The sequence below is a fragment of the Thunnus maccoyii genome, chromosome 20, assembly GCF_910596095.1.
Source record: "Thunnus maccoyii chromosome 20, fThuMac1.1, whole genome shotgun sequence".
Taxonomy (NCBI): Eukaryota; Metazoa; Chordata; class Actinopteri; order Scombriformes; family Scombridae; genus Thunnus; species Thunnus maccoyii.
Genome location: NC_056552.1, coordinates 14852671 through 14872736, shown reverse-complemented (window position 1 = coordinate 14872736; position 20066 = coordinate 14852671). Strand labels below are relative to the sequence as shown.

The window sequence follows — 20066 nt, the reverse complement described above, 5'->3', positions numbered from 1 at the left end:
GACGCACAGATGGTGCTGTGTCCTAGCTAAGCAGGTGTTTTTAAAACAGCTATTGCAATGCATGAGTCAGGCAGACTGTGATGGATATTCATGACTGTTTTTAACACAGTGTTTGAGACATTTCCAAGACTTTCACCCACAAACAAAAACATCTTCACTGGGGATCCACAAGTTGATGATTTTTTTTTATACTTCATTTTCTCCTCATCACTTCTCGGTTAAGTATAACCCAAAAGACTGCACAGATTTAAAGGAAACGCTTTGTAGAATGTAAAAGTTGAACAGACATCACCCTCTGGTGGTTATATATGAAAATGACTGTCAGTATTTCCTATTACCTAAGGCACGGCTCGCAAGGAGGTCCTCAGAGAAATTAGGAATAAGATAATTCCAATATTATTTAGACTCACTATATTTAAATTTGACTACTTTGAGTCAAATCTTAAATCAAGGAATCATTATTCGCCCACCAGAAATGCTGAAACAGCATTTAGACTTTCATGTTGGGAAATTAAATATTTAAACAAAATAATTGAACAGATAGGTTCAAAGTTTTTCAAGTGTGTCTTAAAACAACAGTCAGATGCACACATGAACACTGAAAGAGGTTTTTCTCACTGTAATCATTCCTCCTGTTCATACTGGCTATTAAAAGATCCCCTTCAAATGTGCGTTCAGTGTAAGTGATGGAGGCGAAAATCCACAGTTATTTTGTGCAAAAATGCATTAAAAAGTTTATCTGAAGCTTATATGAGGCTTCAGCAGTCTGAGTTAGTCATATCAAGTGGATATCTGTCACATTTACAGTCTTTTTAGCATCAAATTCCCTCTTTGTGTTTCCCTGTTGAACTGCGGTGGAAGTATAGTAACAGAAAGAGGGACTTTGGCACCAAAAGGACTAATGTTGAAAGATATCTACTTGACTTGACTAATTTGGATGACTGAAGCTTCATATTAACTTCAAAAACTTTGAAGGAGGCTTGTGGATTTTGGCCCCCATCACTTACATTGTAAGTTCATTATGAAGGGATCTTCTAATGGCCAGTATGAACAGGTGGGATGATTACAGCAAGAACCTGTTCAGTGTTCATTTGGGCACCGGACTGTTTTCAGAAATCCTGAAAATATGCAAACCCGTTTAACAGTTGACTAAACATAAAAAAAAATAGGTTATCTGAATATTATTCAAGAATAATTTTATTCCTAGCACTGTGGACGCTTTGAGAAAGCATTTATACCTTCATGTTGGCTGACTTGGACTCTTGACCTCCATATTTCTATAAAACCCCTGGCTACAACCCTGAGCACAATAACGTAAAATAGAATGAGCCTGCTGATCATTATGTTCTTGAATGTTATCTCCCAACTGTACAGTATTTAATGAGCCAAATCTAACGACATCAATCTGTTCAGAAAGGGCAAACCGATACATCTTAATGAAATGGGCATTTGTGGCCTAAAGGGGTTCTAACATTATAGATTTTAAAGCAACAAATCAAACAAAACTGCAGAAGCAGCAACACCAGTGGACATTCCTCACAGGGGACACTTTGACTTGTCAAATGCAGGTGTTCCTAATAGCATTAATAACTGCTGTATTTAATTTAGAAGGACCAGTTCCAGCTCTGGTATTGTGTCTGCTGCTGGCAGCCATTGTTAATGAGATTAGTTCCACCTGTGTTTCTCCTGCTGCGACAATGCCTGCCAAGAAAAAAGCCTATCAAGATGTTTTAAGAATAGTGGCTTGGGAAAAGCATGTTTTTACCATTGTAGTGTAAGTTCAGTGTTTCTGTGCACTTTTTGCTGAATTTCTACTGGCTTTGGTAACATTATGCTCGGATGTGACCAATAGACCCCAAAACAAAAAATTAAATATCAGCACAGTGCAGGGAAAAAAAGTCACCAATAAATGAATGTGTAGCTATTCCAAAGAACCAGTTCTATCTGTACTGCAACTATTTCAGACACTCCAGGATGTTTTTGTAGGAAAAGCACAGGTGGTACGAATAACCTTAACAATGGCTCTGTGCGTCTCAGTAAGCAATCGTTAATTTTTATTACCTACACCTGTGCTTTTCCTACTGCAACAAGTTAAAATGTCTTACTGTAGGTCCTATTTGTGAGAGTAATGTTATGATGCTGGTGTTGTATAAAAGGAGATCAGAATCAAATATTTTAAAAAATATTTTATTTAAATGGGAATACTGAGCTGTATCTCATTCCCTACCACCAATGTTTATTTTTATGTGCCAAGAAATAAATGCTGGCCTGGTATCTGTCTGTCTGCACATATTGTATGATGCATATCTGACATATCACAAAAAGATTCATATTGCAACAAATTCATAAATTGATTGTTAAGCAAAAAAATGTTTGTGAACATCATGCAGAGATTTCACCAATTCAGACAGCACAGGCGATTATTAACAGTATATTTCAACATACCACTTTCCCCTGAAAAAAAAAAGCACAGATTTTGCAGTATACATTTGTGGTGTCAACAGTTTTAAAAAAGCTGTTTATACTGCACAGTTTCTCTCTTCCACACCCACACACACATAATACTTTTAAAGTTGCACATTTACACATTCACAAAAACATTTATGACAAGACAAAAAGATTAGATTTGGTCCCAAACAACCAGATGATCAGAGGGTTGCCATCAGTGACAGTTATTCATGAAATCCAGGAAGTATTCGGTACCAAACTTGTAACTGATAAAACATGAGGCGTCAGTTTCAATGTCTCATCCATGTAATGATTGCAAAGTAAATGGTTCATGTTTCAATTTTGACCAATTTCTGTTCTTCAGAAGGTCACGACTGGATGACAAAAATAATCAATCAGGATATTATTAATAAGGAAATCTTTGGGAGTTTTGGAGTTTACTTGCCACATGCACCACATGTTCTGTTACAATAAAAAGATGAAAACTGAATATGTTTGCTGCAGCAATTATAACAGCGGAAGACGTCTAGCACACAATCTTGGTCTGACACCATCAAACAACTGCAAATTATAGGGATTGTTCTCTAAACTTTGATTTGTTTTGCTTTTCATCTTTTCTTTGTCAACCTCAAAGTGAAGACATCTTTGCTGAACAACTGAATCTCATTACACAGAGCTGGCTTTTGCATGAAATGTAAAAATCGATGAATAACTCCCTCAGTTTTAAACCACACGCAGTTTTTATACAACACATTCTCACACAAAAATTGACAATGTTTGGAGTAAACATAAAAAAAACATTCATTTATAGTATATTACATATTTATAATGTGAGGGTAACTATTTTTTACCATATAAGGAAAACGTCTCGCCATCAAAAGATTGCACATAATAGTTGGCTAAAATAATTCAATGACACAGGGAAACTTTAAAAATGGCATTGTTATTAAAAATAGATCAACATTTGAACAGAATTGTACATTTGTTTTTAATCCTTTACAAAATGAGGACATTATTTTTTTTTTTTCCTGGAATACAAAATTATGAAAAGCTGCTGAGAAGATAAAAAACAGGCAGATTTGCACACAAAAAGCTGTGTTTTAAAACAGGCCCTTGCTTTTCTTCCGATTCTTTTGCTTCCAGTTTGGCAGGGCTTTGAACTCCACCCGACTCATCTCGAAAAGTTTCTGCAAAACAGTAAAGCAAGAGGACAACAAATGTAACACAGAAGGTAACATGTGACAACAGTTTGTTCTCAGTGGGCCGAGTGCTGTCGTAACAAATAATGTTTTCACTCAAAGTGTTTGTGCGACTGTACCTTTTAGTATCTGTGGAATATTTTAAACCTGTGTACATGTATATCTGCGATTTCTTTCTTTTACTTTTTCTGCTTTGTTTTTAAATCTTTCCTTTTGAATGTGTAACAGTTTTATGTGGATACTGTTTTAAAACGTTCATCTTGTTTCCTTCATTTGGTTTGCTTTTTTTTGTACACACTGCGCAAAATTAATTGCAAATAAACAATTTTAACTTTGATTTCGCACTAAAATCGGTCTTTTGGTCTTCTCTTTGCCCTACCTTGAAGTCCTCGTCAGAGAGGTAATCCTCCAGCCGTAGAGGGTCCACTCCCTCTGGCAGCGGCACAGTGGTGAGCTCTTCGATGGAGTACTGCAGCTTACTGAGCTTAGACAGCGCCTCCTTCACTAAGATCACTTTGTTCTTGGAGCTCTCAGCCTGCATACACATACAATACAGGAATAGGTAAACAAATGCAAAACTGAAACACTGTAGATATCATCCCTCTGTTTTTCTAAGCTAAAATTATACAATTTAACAGATTTAAATAGCTTTAAAATATGCAAATCAATAACGCCCATAGGACAGAATATACAGTACTGGGGTGATGGGGGGCTGAGATTGTTATATCACTTTTACCAGGACAGATCCTGTTCAGTGAGATGATTTGGATTCTTTCTAGTGTCAACAACATGGAACGCTGCTGTCTCCTGTTTCTCAGCTGTGACAGCTCTCTCAACCCCAACACAGACTTTTCACAGAGACGCCACAGTGGGGAAAAAAGAGAAACGTCTCCCACCTTTGAAGTGACACTGGGGTCTTTCTTCCAGTATGGGAAGATGTTGGTAAAGGTGAGCGGCTCACAGCCTGCTAGGACCAGATAGGCCTGAGGGGGGCGCCGAGGGTTCTTTTCTGTTAATCAGAGAAGACATGGATTTAAAAAAAATGCATTTGAGTTAATTTCCAAATTCAGAAACAAGAGCAATAAATGTATTATTTGAAGACTATTTATTAAATGAACACATGTTTTTGTGAACTATAGACACTTTTAGAGGGATAGTAAAGGAAAGTAAACAAGGATTTTAATCCTAACAGACTATTTAAATACAGTGGCTGGCTGTGAGCTCTGACCTTTGCAGTACTGCAGCACAGTCTCCATGGCACACTTCCTCTCGCTGTCCCAGCGCATCTTTGCCGAGCCGGTACACTGCGTGTCTTCAGGCTGCCAGCCCTGCCACAGGTACACCTCCATACGGTTATCCAGCATAAACAGGGCTGGTGAAGTAATAGCATTAGAATCAGCCAAGATGGCAGAGCTCTCATATACAGTAGCATAGACAAAGAATCTTTCAATGCTATTGCTTTTTGGTTTTCATCAGTGCAAGGTTCAAACATGGAACAATGTGTTGCTGAATGTTTTTGTAATTTTTGCATCTTTGTGTGTCCTAGATGAGAAACATGCCAAGAAAAACTATTTTTGCAAAATATCTCTTATTCAAATTCAGGATGACTCTAAATAACAGAACATCCGCTATGTTTTTCCATGATGATGCATCCCTAAAATGTCCTGATTATTTTGATGAATGCTGCACAAGAGGGCAAAGCTTCAAAATATGGGATAGGGGGATTTTTACAGTACAGTCCATGACATCTGACCTAACAAAGATAAGTCATTTTTGGTGAATAAATAGTCCAATCTCTGGTAAATAAATTCAGTCCTGTATGTTGACTCCAAGTAGCTCTTTATCTTTATTCTAGGATAACATATTAGAAATAGTTTAACATCCATCTATTCCAGAAAGAGAGGAGAATGTTTAACTTCTCAGGCAACATCAGAAAGACTAAAACATAATTTGCTGAATTGCAACTCTGCTACGTGTGTGGTTCTGTACCTGGCTGTGGTGCGGAGTACAGGTTCTCCTGGAGGAAGGGCATCGCCATGACTCCCTCTATCACCCTGGCGGGATACAGCTGCTCCTCCCCTTCAAACACGCCGGAGCTGGCACTCAGCCGGAACAGCCGGGGTGTGTAGTTGTACTTCCCTGGATCTGGAGACAACACATACATCAGAAGCAGCTATTAATGATCTTTCTCTGTCTTTCTTGCTGATTATGTGTTTGTAGTTGTTAAGCAGAGGTAGGGAGGGAGAAATGCCTGAAGTTGCTGAGTGGTTTTAAGCAGCCTGCGGATGTCAGGACGTACCTTGCAGCATACAGTCGTAGGCCTTCTTGTCCTTCAGGCCCAGAGCCTCCGAGAACTCTGCAGGTTCAGCTCCTTCATCAATTTCCTCAACTTTCACATTGCTGGTGATGCTCAGACCTAACTCCGAGGGACACCTTGAAGACAAACACATAGAATATTGTCAGTCCACCACACAAGACATATGACCATCTATTAGACATCCATTTATCCATCTGCACATGCCTTACCTCTGGGTTAGTTTGTCCACAGCCCTTTTGGCTACCTGTCTGGCACTGACATGTGCTTTACAGCCATGCCACAAGTAGAGACAGCCTGTCTGAGCATTAAGCAGCACCAGGCTGGCACGAGAGCGCAGGCTCGCACGCTGACAGTCCACCTCCACCAGCAAGGCCTCCACCTCTGCTTCACCACGTACGCAGAACAACCTCCAGCCCTCTGGGGAAGGGACACAGATGTGGTTAGAAGTGTTTATGTCAGAGTATCACCAGAATAATTCAGTGTGTCTGTTCTGACATAAAGAATTAAAGGCAGTATACTTTATTACTTTACCTTTGTTGTTGACATTGTCTTCCCGGCTGCCCTTGTGAATGATCAAACCTCCCTGGAAGAGCTGGAGGAAGCAGGGAGGCTCTTTCCCCTGACTCACCAACACCTGGATAAACGGATACAAGCAGATAAATAAAGACACACTAAAATCAAAACACTAGCTAATTATGAGTGCTACTCTGGAACAACACCTACATTATAAGCAACAATTTATTGACTGTGTTGTTGTGATGAGCTGATACTGACCTGTGAGCCCCTGAAGCTGCCCAGCTCCACTGTCATTAAAGCCGAGGTTCCTTTCTCACTGATGCTAGAGTGATGGCCCTGCCAGAAAAAACAAGCAGTTCTCTCCCTTCCGGGAGCGCCGGCACTCAACTCCCCAGGTTTCTGTCGCTTCCCCACTGACAGGACAGAACAGAATCACAGTGAAGTCAGTGGATGGAAAAGCTTTCACACCATGTCAACCACAGTTAATCTATATCTTTCCTCACTTTTATGGTGATAAAAAAATGTTTTTCAGCAGCTTTGTAATATTTTTTTACTGCCAATGTACTACAATATTTTCATTATATTAGAACCTTCCATTTCACAGGTTCACAGGTCTATTGTTTAGGCTTCAGCCGAGCCAAATATATGACTCACCGAGTGTGGTGATGGAGTACTTCCAGCGGATGATGTAGGCGTCACCCTCGTGTAATTGGCCCAGGCTCTCTTTAGGCAGTTCCTCCTCACCGTGCTCTTTGATGTGCCAGGCGTCTACAGCTACTGTGGCCAACTCTGCCTGCCTTCTGTCCTCTGTCCGCACCAGGCCATGGCCCCGCTCAACGTCCACCCCCTCCAGAACAGACTTCACTGGCTCTGGCTCGTTGTCCAGCAGGGCTTTGGCGTCGCATGGTTGCAGTTCCAACTCAAATGGGGAGCGTACACTGGAGTTGACTGGGCTCTGAGGAGACACAGAAAGCAACAGTATTTTCAGCTATTCAGATTTCCTGCTAATGATAAGTAATAATGCATACACTCAATGTCTTCCTACAACTGAGTAGAATATAGAAATTTCTATCATTGTCTACCTTGATTTCCTCGGCTAGGGCTTGTTCCTCCTTTTTCCTCTCGGCCCAGTCCAGGAACTTCTCTCTGAACAGGGATGTCTCATTGTGCTCTGACAGCCGGCCAAACAAAGCCCAGCTTGGACGGCCCTCCCCTTGCCTTGACAAACACACACACGCACACACACAATCATTTAAAAAGTCTCTTTTGTGCAGCTTCTTCTGGGAGCTGTAATGGCAATCTTAAACCACTAGGGGTTACAATAACACAACCAATACAAATTTTGCAGTTAATTTATGCCACTTTAAAAATCAGATAAAACTGCATTCATCAGGTGCACCCAAAGTAATATGTATTCAAAAATATATTCAAAGTGCACTACAGCTTTCTTCTACAAATGTATACAAACTGCTATAAACGTGGGGGGAGATCAGCATGTCATACTCACTGAGGCACATCCTTGTTTGTGCAGGAGGCATCTAAAGGGTTGACTCTGCAGTTTGTGTAGTCATAGCTGCCACTGTAGAGCTGTTTGCCCAATTTGACGGCTACTTTTCTGTCGCCCAAGGGCACATCTTTCCCATGCCATACGTACACTTCACTGCCAAAGTCAAACACTAAAACCTGGTGTGAGGTGGGGTTTTAGCAGAAAGAGAAAAACATACGTATGGAACAGTCTGTCTGAACACAACAATATGTATTACTTTCTATGCAACTAATGTAACTTTTACAAACTAGAAAAGGTTCAAATTTACAGATCTGTATAGGAGGTCATTAATCCAATAGCTCTGTTACCTCTTTAGAGTTCAGCAAGGAGACACTCGGAATGGATGCCCAGGCGTCTTCATGTGGCACCAGTTTTTCTCCCTCGAGTCTGTAGATTCCATTAGAGTCTACCACTCCACTCTCATACAGCTCATCCTCCTCTGGCTCCCCTGCCCCTATAACACACACACACACAGAGCAGAAAGAGCAGGCTGAGCATATGTGCAAGGTGGCAGAAGGGGGGTTTGTGGTTAGACAGATAATCCTTCAAATGGTAAACGAGGCTTCAAGCCTCGTTTACCAAGTCAAGTCAGAAAGCATCCATGAAGCTGACATGTTCTTGGTGAAAACAAGGAACACCTTCTCACTGATTAGAGTCATTAGAAGTTGAGAACAACTTGTGTATGGGTGATCCTTTCTCCTTACATAATAAATGTGTGTATGTACCTCTATACTGGGTCTTTCCTCCCAGAAGACTCCAGAACTCTTTGGCCCATCTGCTCTCAGTGTTGATGCCCTCCTCCAGCACCGTCACTTGAGGGGCCTTACAGCCAAGGTCCCTCTTGGCCTGAACGAACGATGCCATCTCTGATGCCTGGACACGCAAAGCACATGTCACGTTCATATACAGGTGGAAAGTTTATCATAATGTATGAGCACTTTTCAAAATGGTCAAATCTAACATTGGTTCTGAAGCCTTTCTTTCCAAATATGAAACCTTTTATTCTGGGTGTGAGGTTCACTACCTTAGCTTTCTCGATGACGTTGGCAAACTCGCCACTCCACATGAAGCAGTGCTTTGGCGTTATGAGAAGGAAGCAGTCGCCGCTGTTTAGGGATTGGGCTGTGGGCTCCATCAAGCGCACCTGGATGTGCCTCCGACCTACAGACAACACAAATATAGATACACACACAAACACAAACACAAACACACACACACACACACACACCTCTGGGGTTAGACACAATTTCTGAGGGTGAAGAAACAACCCTTCCAAAAAAAGCGCAGCATGTGCTTATTTGCAACCAGATTTCAGCAGTCAGTGATATGAATCTGTAATTTACAGTTATAAGAGTTTTAGTTTACCATTTGCTCTTCATTATAAACAGTAAACGGTGAGAGATTACTACATTGTTACTACACATGCATTCAACAAATATTTGTAGAAAAAACACAGTACATCTTCTGGCGTTTCTGACCTTTGATGCGAATAAGCATGAGTTTGTGGAAAGGCACTGCACTGTTGTTGGTCACAACATCGGTGGACTTCACACTGCGCAGGTTGACCTTGCGGAAGTTCTCCTTGCTGGCGAGGCCTGCCAAGGCCACATCGGCCAGGTTGTGTTTGGAGTGTTTTGCCACTGGGTGGTAGGACGAAAGGATGGTCAGTGACACAGTTCAATTTATACAGGGTAAATGTTGAACTCACTGATTATTACTGTTTCTTGACCAGATATGCCATCAACAAGTTAAGTCCACAAACAAAGCTTTTGTATAGATGATAATAGACAGGAAGTGTTTTTTGATGTCTTCTTTCATGTGATCTCTTCTGTTCTCGCTTCCTCTGAGGTCAGACTAGTCTGTGACGAGTATATATACAGAGGAACTGAATATAGAAAATACAAAAGCAGCAACAAAAAACTGATATGTATGAATATCTGGTCGCTAAAACGCATGAGTTTTTTCAGAACAGCTTCAATCCACAGAGGGCTTCAACTTAAACTTAAGCTTTCATGCAGTGCGTTTATGGCACATGCACTCAAATAATCGATTTACGGTTGGCTGTAGTCATCTGATTTCTTAAATGTCATGCAAATGCAAAACCCGTTTTCCATAATCAGGGAAGGGGAAATGTGATTTCCGTGCTGGTCTTGGCTGGTCTAAGACTTCAGACATACATAATGTGTCAATGTATTTAAAATAATCTGAATCAAAATCTGACTCAAACTGAAACTGACACAGTAGCCACTTTAAGTCATAACAGTCAGGAAGCAGCATCTGGTATCACTAAAATACACTAAAATAAGTGGTTTCCTAAACAAGGTTGGGGTAAGGGAGAAAACTGATTACTGTAAATCTGCACGCACATGCAGCATCCATTCAATTACAACAGTGTATGTAAACATGTATAAACATGTCCAACTCTGAATCTGATGGAATATTAAAGTTGTTTTACATTTTGTATTATTTTGGGCATCTCTTACAAAGAAGTACCTATAATATCATGATATTCCATATTGGAACAGTACTATATTTACTGAGTGTAATCTTATGCTTTTGTTTTTTTTCCTTGATGTTTTTATGAGGGTTTCAGACACCAGTAGAGAAAACTACAATGTTCAGAAACCGCTGAGAGCGACTGGAACCCAGTAGGTTTATCAGACACAACACAATACATCTTGGTAGAGCTATACAGAAGATTTTGATTGTGGAACTTTTAGTGGTTCTTTAAAGCTGTTAAGCCATCTAAGACTCTTAAGTGTAGCTAGAGTAAGAATCTTAGCAGTGCTACAGAAGGTAAATTTTGAGTAATCCTACTCCTCTCCACTTGGATCCTCTTGGTCTCTACTGTGGCTACGTTAAGCCTCTGTTCAGTGTAGACCTGGCGGATATCGTTGCGGGCAGCCAGAGCCCGCAGAGGGTTCCTGGAGCCCTGATTCCTCCTGGCTGGTCGCACTGCACGCTTGTGCTCTGCTACAGATGAGGTGAGCCTGAACAAAAATACATATAAAACAGTGGTATTTATTCACTCAAGCAACAAGGGAACTGGGAAGTGGAGAAATTTTAGGAATTATGAAACATTAATGTCATATGATATAATGTGTGTTTATATGATATAATGTAAAATAATGTATAATGGTTATGTTATTTCTGCCATAATAATGTGTTCTTCAAGTCATTCCCATATTGAAAATATCTGACAAATACTTTTAAGGACATTATTGATGGCAAAGGATCCACAAACTGTACATTTCTATTATTGTTACTGTAATTAGATACAGAAAAAAATTAATTAAAAATAGTGATAAAAATGCCATTTATTCATGTAGGATTATTATGAACTAACTTTGGCGTATTGGCCTGGATCTGGCTGAGGTCCTCCTCAGTCACAACCACACTGGAGTCCAGCGGTGTCATGGGTGAGGCAGATTTGTAGAAGCTGCCAAATGTCTCATCATCATCCAGGGTCATTACTTCTTTCTCTGTCTCTGCAGTCACCTCGATGGTGGATGTTTTGCTTGTGCTCACACCTGACCGATCCACCAAGACAGGAAACAGGAAAGATTAAATCAACTTTTCTCTTGCAGTTGATGCTTTTTTTCCCCTGAATTGTGATTTTGGTGAACAGGACGAGGACATGGTCATAGCAAGTTGATTCAGACTTATTGATTCAGATACTATATATACACAAAGTTTTGAATATTCTATTTTAAAATCTTCATGTCTGTGTAGGTTAATCTATGAAATACTCCTCTGTGATGTTCTTATTCACTTCTGTACAATGTACACAATGGCTGGGTGGCAGTGAAATAGACATGAGAATGAAATTAAATGAATGTGGAATAACAAATCAGAATACATACATGCACATAAAGTAGGCTTTTAATAACTATGATTAATTACATACGATCTTATGTGGAAAACAACGACAAATAGGAGGATTGTACCTTTATTGTGAAGCTTGTCTAGGAAGGATTCAAGCTTGTCAAGCCGTTTGTCTCCTTCCACCTTGACATCAGTTCTACTGGAGATTTCTGTCCAAAAGAAACAAAGAGAAGTCTAGCTATGAGTGGTTACATGTTTGTAATTTTTGGTATCAATATTGGTTTAAAGTGTTTTCAAAGATTCAAATTAAATCTGATTGTCATTTTAAATTAGTCAGACATGTGGACACAAGAATGTAGGTCAAATATTAATATACTTTAAATACTCACTCATTATCTTAACTACACTCTACTAGGTTTATTGCAAGCAACCGAGGTATATGGTTAATCCATTTATTAATTAACTGAATGACTCACATACTGACTATAGGTTGAAGGGGAATGTCTACTACCTTCATGCGGCTTCACAGGTGTGGCATTTGACTTCTTGAGAGAGATAAGAGGTGACTCTTCCTTTCCTGTGTCTGTCACAAGACCTGGTGGAACACAACAGGAGAATTATTTTGAGGTCCCAGCTTCAGAGTTCACACAGTATTCAACAAACTATCCCATGTGTTTTGTGCAAACCACTAAAGGCTGATTGCCTGTGTATGGAAGATCAAATTTGAAGCAATGAAGCAGGGTTTCCACCAGTGCATTGCAAGTCGGCAGCCTGCAGGGCCTAAGTTGACTCTCCACCAGGCCTACGTATCAGGGAATTTTTTTTATTTTATGTATTTGTAAGATGTTCTTTTAAAGTAAAATTTGTTATACAAGTAGCGTAGCTCCTTTAAGGAATAGCTCAGTGTTTTGTGTGTGCAGTCGAGAGAGAGAGAGAAAGAGAGAAAGAGAGAGAGAGAGAGAGAGAAAAAATGAAGTCAGCAGTGAAGGGGGTTAGCCCCCCTCACTTCAGCTGGATGGTCCCTCCCTCCCCCTCCAAAAAGACACTTAGCCGCTGGCCCAAACAACTTTTGTGGTGGAAACCCTGGTAAAGACCTGACTCATCACAGTGGAATGACGAGCTCGCTTGTGCTGGTGTCAAGCCACAGTGACTGAATGCTGTAGTTTACCCCTCTTGGCCATGCGTCCAGCGACCGTGAACTGGATGGAGTCGTTGGCAGCTCCTTTGCCTTTGTTCTTCCACTGCTCCTCCTTCTCCTTGAGGATCTTCATCCTATCTGCCAGCGACATCTTGGGCTCAACATCCACACTGGATTTCTGTTGGAATTTTTCAAATACAATCCAACTTTAGATTTAGCATTAGTGCTATTTTTAGCCATGCTAACAGCATGGTTTTAGGTGTGGCAATTTTGGTCTGAAATTTGAAATGAAATGAAATTTTGTGCAGACATTCATGGCCCCCAGAGGAAGAAGCCTACTGACTTTAATGATCCCCTTACTTTTTAACTATTAGATGAATTGCCATAAAATTGGGAGCAGATGGTTGTGTCCAGGGGATGAATCAAATGACTTTGTTGATCCCCTCACATTTCTTAAAGTGCCATCAACAGAACAAGGTTTTTGGTAAAATATCTCAACATCAACTATATAAATTGCCATGAAATTTGGTATACATGTTCATGTCTCAGTGTGAACTGTAATGTCTTTGGTGACCCCTGACTTTTCATCTATCCATCACCATATCCATCCAACCATCACCAGGTAACATTTTCAATATGTTCAGTACTTTGGTTTATGAATTAATGTATGCAAAAGCAAACCCATGTCTACCAGCTACAGCTGTAGTTTGTGTTTAATGCTAATCAGCAAATGTTAGCATGCTAACACACTAAACTAAGATGGTGAACATGGTATTCCTGCTTAGCATCACCATGTTAGAATTGCCATTGTGAGCATGTTAGCTCAAAGCACTACTGTGCCTAAGTACAGTCCTACAGACCTGCTAGCATGGCTGCAGTCTTGTTAAGGAATGTAGATCTCTCACTCTCCTGTCCATAATGCTTCACACAAGGACATACAGTTATGGAGACAAAATAAGGAAACATTGAGTGAGCAGAAAAGGCTGCATGAGGATAAGAGAGGCTAGTGGTGATGGTGAAGGAAGATAGTGGTGCAACCACATGCACAGAAAGTAATCTAACAGATAATTGTGAAAGATCCCATGACTTTCTAATTATTTCTGGAAGATGGAAATCTTCCTTGGCAAAGTCTGAGCATGGGTGTACTGCTTCTCCCAAAAACAACTACTTTAAAAGCAGTTTTTATTGTTATTAAAAAAGCGTTCTTAAAACAAAAAGTATGAACAATGTTGAGTCTTGAGAGGAAAACACTAAAATCCCTGTTTATATAACGAGGCTATCCATCAACGATTATTCAGTAGAGCTTTCTTTATGTGATTTACTCCTGCTGCCATTTTTTCACCTGAACTCCACCATTAAAAATGAATTACCAGGGTTTACTGGGCCCCCTGGTCCCACTGGACCCCAGGAGCGGTGTTTCAGTAATTAATGATATTCCTCTCCTAAATATCTGAAGCGTTTTATCGCCCTGACTGAGTTTTTACTGGCTGCGACCCCTTATTCCTTTGCTAATAAGGAGCAATTCATTGCGTGTAAAGTACCCTGAGGGGTGACTTTCTCAACACACAGCATAGTCTTGCAAAAGCAGACTTATCTCAGCACTACGACTGCATTTTCCCAGCACAGGGGAAACACAGAAAATACATTTCAAGCAGAAAAACAAATAAAACTCAAGTTATTGAACAAAATAAGGCAGAGATATCATGGTGCTTGTATGTATTTATGAGTATATATGCTGTAAATTCTTGGGGTGTACTTGTGTCTGAACTGCATGGGCTGTGTAACATACAGTATTTATTCATATGAGAGCAAGGAGAGGGCAGTACTACAGGAAATGAAAGTAAATGACTGACAGTTGATTGGGATTCCTAAAACCAAATAGCTTGTTACAGTTATGGAGGAATTTTCTTTGTGGATGAATGATGGTCTGTGTGATCCGCTGACTGTCATACCGATACTCATGGCATCATCTTTACTGTCAACTCTGAAGAGCTGACTTAATCAGTCACAGATGTCAGCAAATTTTAAGAGTAAAAGGGTTTCAGCTAAAGTGGTGAACTTCAGTCAGGCTGATGTCAGTGCAGCGTTAGAAAAGGAAGTTTCCCTGCAGAATCAGCGGTCTATTCTCCAATTATGACATTAAATACACGAGTTAATACAATAACAGGAACAAACATATAATAACTACTCAAGTGTTTTGTGAAATGCAAACGTCAAAACTTTTCTGTTTTAACGTTGTTAAAATGTTTATTTGACATGTGCAATAATATTCTATGAGATGTCATATCAATAGTCCCTGTTTTTTATGCTAAACCTGTGCATTGTGTGCAAACTTTGGACAAACTGTTCAGCGGCTAATAGGTTAATTTGAATCTTTAATTGATTCCATGCTTACCACTATCATTCTCTTTATTTTATGGCAAACATTAGAGGTACCCTGTGGGTTTTTTTTTTTTACATTTAACTGTGTGTATATGTTGAGGTCTAACAAATGGACACATCTTTCTTTAGAAAACACTTGCAAAGCAGATTTTTAGAAAAATTCTGAAACCTGCATTGTTTACATCCATATTTACTAGCTAGCAGACTTCTTCTTTGCTGCCTTTTGCCAGCACAATGCTTGTTTTCTTGGCACATTACCGCTATCTGTAGATCTGTGAAACAAGGTGAACACATTGGAATACAAGTGCATGATACAAGCAAAACAGAGGGTTGCTCGTAACAATGCTCCATAGCGCTACTAGTGGTCAAAACTTTAAGTACCAACTGTAACATACAGTATGTTTGGTATTCTTACTGAACAATTTATCAGTTAGACATATCATTATTAATTAATTCTTTTGATCAACTCAAAAACACTACTACATTATCAACAGCTCACAGAATATAAAAAATGAATGAAACAGAAATTACAGTACATAGATCTGAGCCAACAGTCGCTTGGAGAAGCAGAAACAAAATAAGCTGGTGGTTGGAGACTTCCTGTAACTGGGAGGTCAAAAGTTTAATCTTTCAGTCCTTGTCTCCAACAATATATTTACTGTTATCAACTATCACTGAGCAAGACACTCAATCCCTGCTTACTAATCAGTTTTGATAACTTGGTGGGAAATTTGGCCATATAGCCAGCTAAATTTTAATAACAGGCCTGGGGAATCTATTTGTTATTTGTCTCGAATGAATGTGAAACATGCTGCTATACACAACCAGCCATGTACTGAATGAATGGAAAAACACTGGTTTCCCACAGACAATCTTCTACTCAACACACCAAAATCACTTACACACGCTCCCTTTCTCTGTCTCACCACACACACATCGGCAAATATATAAGTGGTAACAGACTTTTTTTAGAGTCTAATGTCAAACATATTGTATGGTGTGGTCAAATATTAGCCTGACATGAGACAAAAGTTCAAAGAAATACATTTAATCATACAGACATACACACAGGGACAACGCACTAGGTCCGGACATCAAAGTGAACCCTTGCTGATTTCTTAAAATGAAAGTATAAAACATCTTCTGACCTATAGAAGGGTTTCTGCACATACTGTAAATGTTTTGAAGGTATTATGACTAGTATGAGTTTCAGAAATCTCAGCACACTAATAAAATATACCTTTGTACTATAAATCCTGTTTATTGTACCTTTAAATTACTGATACTCAAATCATCTTTCCTAATTGCTAATACAGTATGACCTCTAAGTACAATCATAATACTTGTGCAGTCATGCAAACTATAATATCATACTATAATTTATAACTATAACATGTCATATCGCATGGTCCTGAATCATTGTCACACACTTACAGTCTGACACACCTCCTCCAGCTAGCAAGCCCATCTCTGGAGTCAATCAGGGAGGGGAAATACCTTGGCCTGACAGGACCCCAGAGAGAGGGTAGGAGAGGAAAAGGGCCTGGGCCTCAAACCCCCACAGGAAACCATTTTTCTCAGCCCTGCCTTACTGTACGGTGAAAAGCAGCACCCTCGGCCAAACCACTGACACAGATATCTACCAACTGAGGGTCAGTAAACCACATTCATGCAGCAATAGCAAGTGTGTTGACAGCTCTGATTTCTCAGTGGTAATCCTGAGAGAGTGTGAGAGACTGTCCAGTGCACAGCCGCAGAAATAAGGGCAAAAAAAAATAATTAAGAAATTAAGTCCATGCAAAGAGGCGCATACATACAGTACATATGTATGTACACAAACACACTCACCTGAAGAGACTGGAAAAGGTTGACAGGCAGGTGTCAAAGTCAAAGAAAGGGGGTAGAGTCTGGAGTTGAGAACAGAGGTAACTGGAAATACGGGAAAAAAGGAGGAGGAGAAGTAGGAAGAGGAGCAGAGGAAAGTAAATAAACAGCGGAGAACAGAGGAGAGAGAGAGTATAGCAGGGCAACATTAGAATGCAACAGCTGGAGCGAGTAGGTTTTAGCGTGGCCAAAGAAGAAACCAGGGTCATTTAAAGCATGGCACAAAGTTTGGCAGGATAAGGAAAGGAAAAGGGAAGTAGACTGTTTATAACCGCGCATGAGGAGAGAGGAAACACCATCAACAGAATGTGATGGACATGAATTATTCCAATTAATGAGTGTATAAAACAAGCTTCACCATTTACTTGGAATCACATGAAAATGTCTTGCCTTACTGGTGGATTTACTGTCAAAATTTTGACTCCTTTCACTGCATTACTTTTTTCACGAACGATGCTATGAATTATCTTTTTAAATCGCCTATTTAAAGAGCCCATTTCACACACTCACAATGTATTCGAGATAATCAGCAACTGATTATCTCTAATATACTTTCTGGGAATCAACACACAAGGGACAACATTTCCAGACGATCGTTAGTCTTAATGGACTGATGGATGTGTGGGGGCGCAGCCCGGTCAATGTTTTGACTTTTGAAGAGAAGTCAGACTGGTCACTGAGTCATTGCTGGAATACAAAGCCCAGACATTTAAAAAGGAAACTGTACACTTTAAGACTTCCTTTAGATGATATCTTTCTGTGTGGATTTCCTACAGACGCTTTAAAATGTGTACCTTAATATGATCTCAAAATGGAATTTAGATTAACAAAGCAGCACTGAATCACTAACTGGTGACATGTTGCCAATGGTCAATGTAACTTATGATTAACAATCATTAAAAACACGACAGACCATATTTAAATTAAATTTACAACATGGCCTCATTTTACAATACAACAGTGCTGAACAGAACAGCTTAGCAGGCGTAACAGGAAACATCTGGAGCTGGTTGGAGATGACCATGGTGTGTACCATGCATGTTTCATTCCCTGGTCTCCCACAGATCAACCAAAGAGCAACAACATCTGCTCCGGCTTGGCAGTGCAAGATAAAATGACATACCTAAACATGAAAACCAATGGCCTTTTCTTAAGAGACAAACGGAAATGTATCAAGAATAGTCATACAAGGAAAAGCCCTGAAGCTAACGTTGCCATGGCATCAATTCCAATAATTTAGCCAAACCATGTATTATTTGCAGCTCTGATGTAAGTTAGTTTTGCAGAGCTCTACAGTACAGTGGTAGCCACAGTGGACAGAGGGTTCCAGACCAATTCACAGGCAACAACCTCAGATAGAATTAAAAGGAAGAAATCCACAGACTTTTTGGATACCAGCTTGGTCCTCTTTCATGCATACAAGTGTTGAAGATGCAGTTTCTGTGCCATCAATGGAATTACACTAAATTTTCATGGACTTTGTGTTGATTTATTATAATGAGGACAGACCACACAAATATAAAATGACATCACACTTCAGTATTTAGTTAACTGGGGATTTGTTCAAAAATTTTGGCTGTCTGTAAGTACTTATAAAGTGGCTTTTTCCAGACTACGAGTGGATTCATTCTACGGTTAGCTCATCTTTGGATAGAGGATGAGCCCAAACCAGAAATCCCCCAAGAGGATCACTGATCTTGACAGACATCAAGCCAAGAGATGACCTGTTTATAAATAAACATGACATCATTTCAATCTTAGTGTCCATTTGACTGTTTTGGGGATGTCCGTGTGCCAGACATAAGGTTTTTGCACTGCAATAGTACCATTCTTTACTTGCACTATCCATGGAATGGTTATATGGTCTAGAGTAGGTTTTCCACTTGAATACTCCTCAGGGGTGGTCTTTTTTGTATAGAAGTAGAGCATGTAGAAACCTGCATGCACTTCTTTCCCCACAAAGTGGGCCACTTAAAAATATGTTGGTTGCCTAAGCATGTATCTGCTAAACCCTCTATGCTGACCTATGCAAAAAAATATGACCTGAATGTTTATTTGCATTTGTGAGAAAAGTCTGTTAAGAATAGAAAAGCTTGCTTACAGAGGGAATTATTTTTTAACTTTGGGGACAGGAGAGTGCAAAATTCAACAAAGGAAGCAGGCTTAAGTTTGGAAGGTTTGCAGGTGTTTGGTCATGGTATAGGGTTTTATTTTTACAAGGGGAAGGGGGGCGTGCCTCTTTTTCTCTTTGGGAGGCTAGCTAAGCCCTGGATCTTTGGCATCACCACTCCCAAATCTGCTACGCCCCCAAGCCCTACTAACCTCACACCCTCTTGGCAGCAGCTCAGGGAAATAAGCTGATTCAGCAGAGGGAGAAATGTGTCCAAAGCCAATTCTTTCTTTCTCTGCACACAAAGCTGAGGGGAAGCCTAAATGTACAGCAGTATGTGCTCATCACCTCCCGTTAGCCCAGCTCAAAAAGACTAACTATCACTTGAAAAGCAATGCACTCCAACAAAAGTGGCTTTTATTTTTAAGAAGTTTTGCTGACCTGTTTTTAATCCTAACAAACAAATGAAGTATCTACTTAACTCCACAACTCACAGAAAGTGTTAGTCCAACAATTTAAAAACACTGACTCACCTTTTTCCTCCAGGCGTTTTCAGCATCTTGGAGCTGGCTGAAGCGATCAGCCAGCGGTGTCTGTGTCAGCTCAGGCACTTTGGTCTTTTTCACTCCATCCTTCTTCTCACCTTCCCCACTATTGGACGTTGCCAGTATAAAAAGAAAATAGACACATATATTATGGAA

General features: G+C 40.0%; 1 protein-coding gene across 4 annotated transcripts in view; it reads right to left on the bottom strand.

Moving 5' to 3' along the window:
• Window positions 1–2171: 2171 nt before the first annotated feature.
• Window positions 2172–20066, bottom strand: part of svild (supervillin d) — a 45255-nt gene continuing 27360 nt past the window's right edge. For all 4 annotated transcript variants that reach the window (XM_042396897.1, XM_042396895.1, XM_042396898.1 and 1 more), the window contains 22 exons: window positions 19899–20016; window positions 13020–13167; window positions 12363–12446; window positions 11974–12060; window positions 11373–11556; window positions 10844–11016; window positions 9505–9666; window positions 9051–9187; window positions 8752–8899; window positions 8335–8480; window positions 7988–8163; window positions 7563–7698; window positions 7135–7435; window positions 6739–6893; window positions 6496–6598; window positions 6174–6381; window positions 5947–6080; window positions 5637–5792; window positions 4876–5019; window positions 4544–4656; window positions 4027–4182; window positions 2172–3635 (listed from right to left, as the gene is read on the bottom strand). In XM_042396897.1, coding sequence (XP_042252831.1) covers window positions 3549–3635; window positions 4027–4182; window positions 4544–4656; window positions 4876–5019; window positions 5637–5792; window positions 5947–6080; window positions 6174–6381; window positions 6496–6598; window positions 6739–6893; window positions 7135–7435; window positions 7563–7698; window positions 7988–8163; window positions 8335–8480; window positions 8752–8899; window positions 9051–9187; window positions 9505–9666; window positions 10844–11016; window positions 11373–11556; window positions 11974–12060; window positions 12363–12446; window positions 13020–13167; window positions 19899–20016 — 3256 coding nt within the window. In that variant the 3' untranslated portion in view covers window positions 2172–3548. The remainder of the gene's footprint in view (window positions 3636–4026; window positions 4183–4543; window positions 4657–4875; window positions 5020–5636; window positions 5793–5946; window positions 6081–6173; window positions 6382–6495; window positions 6599–6738; window positions 6894–7134; window positions 7436–7562; window positions 7699–7987; window positions 8164–8334; window positions 8481–8751; window positions 8900–9050; window positions 9188–9504; window positions 9667–10843; window positions 11017–11372; window positions 11557–11973; window positions 12061–12362; window positions 12447–13019; window positions 13168–19898; window positions 20017–20066) is intronic.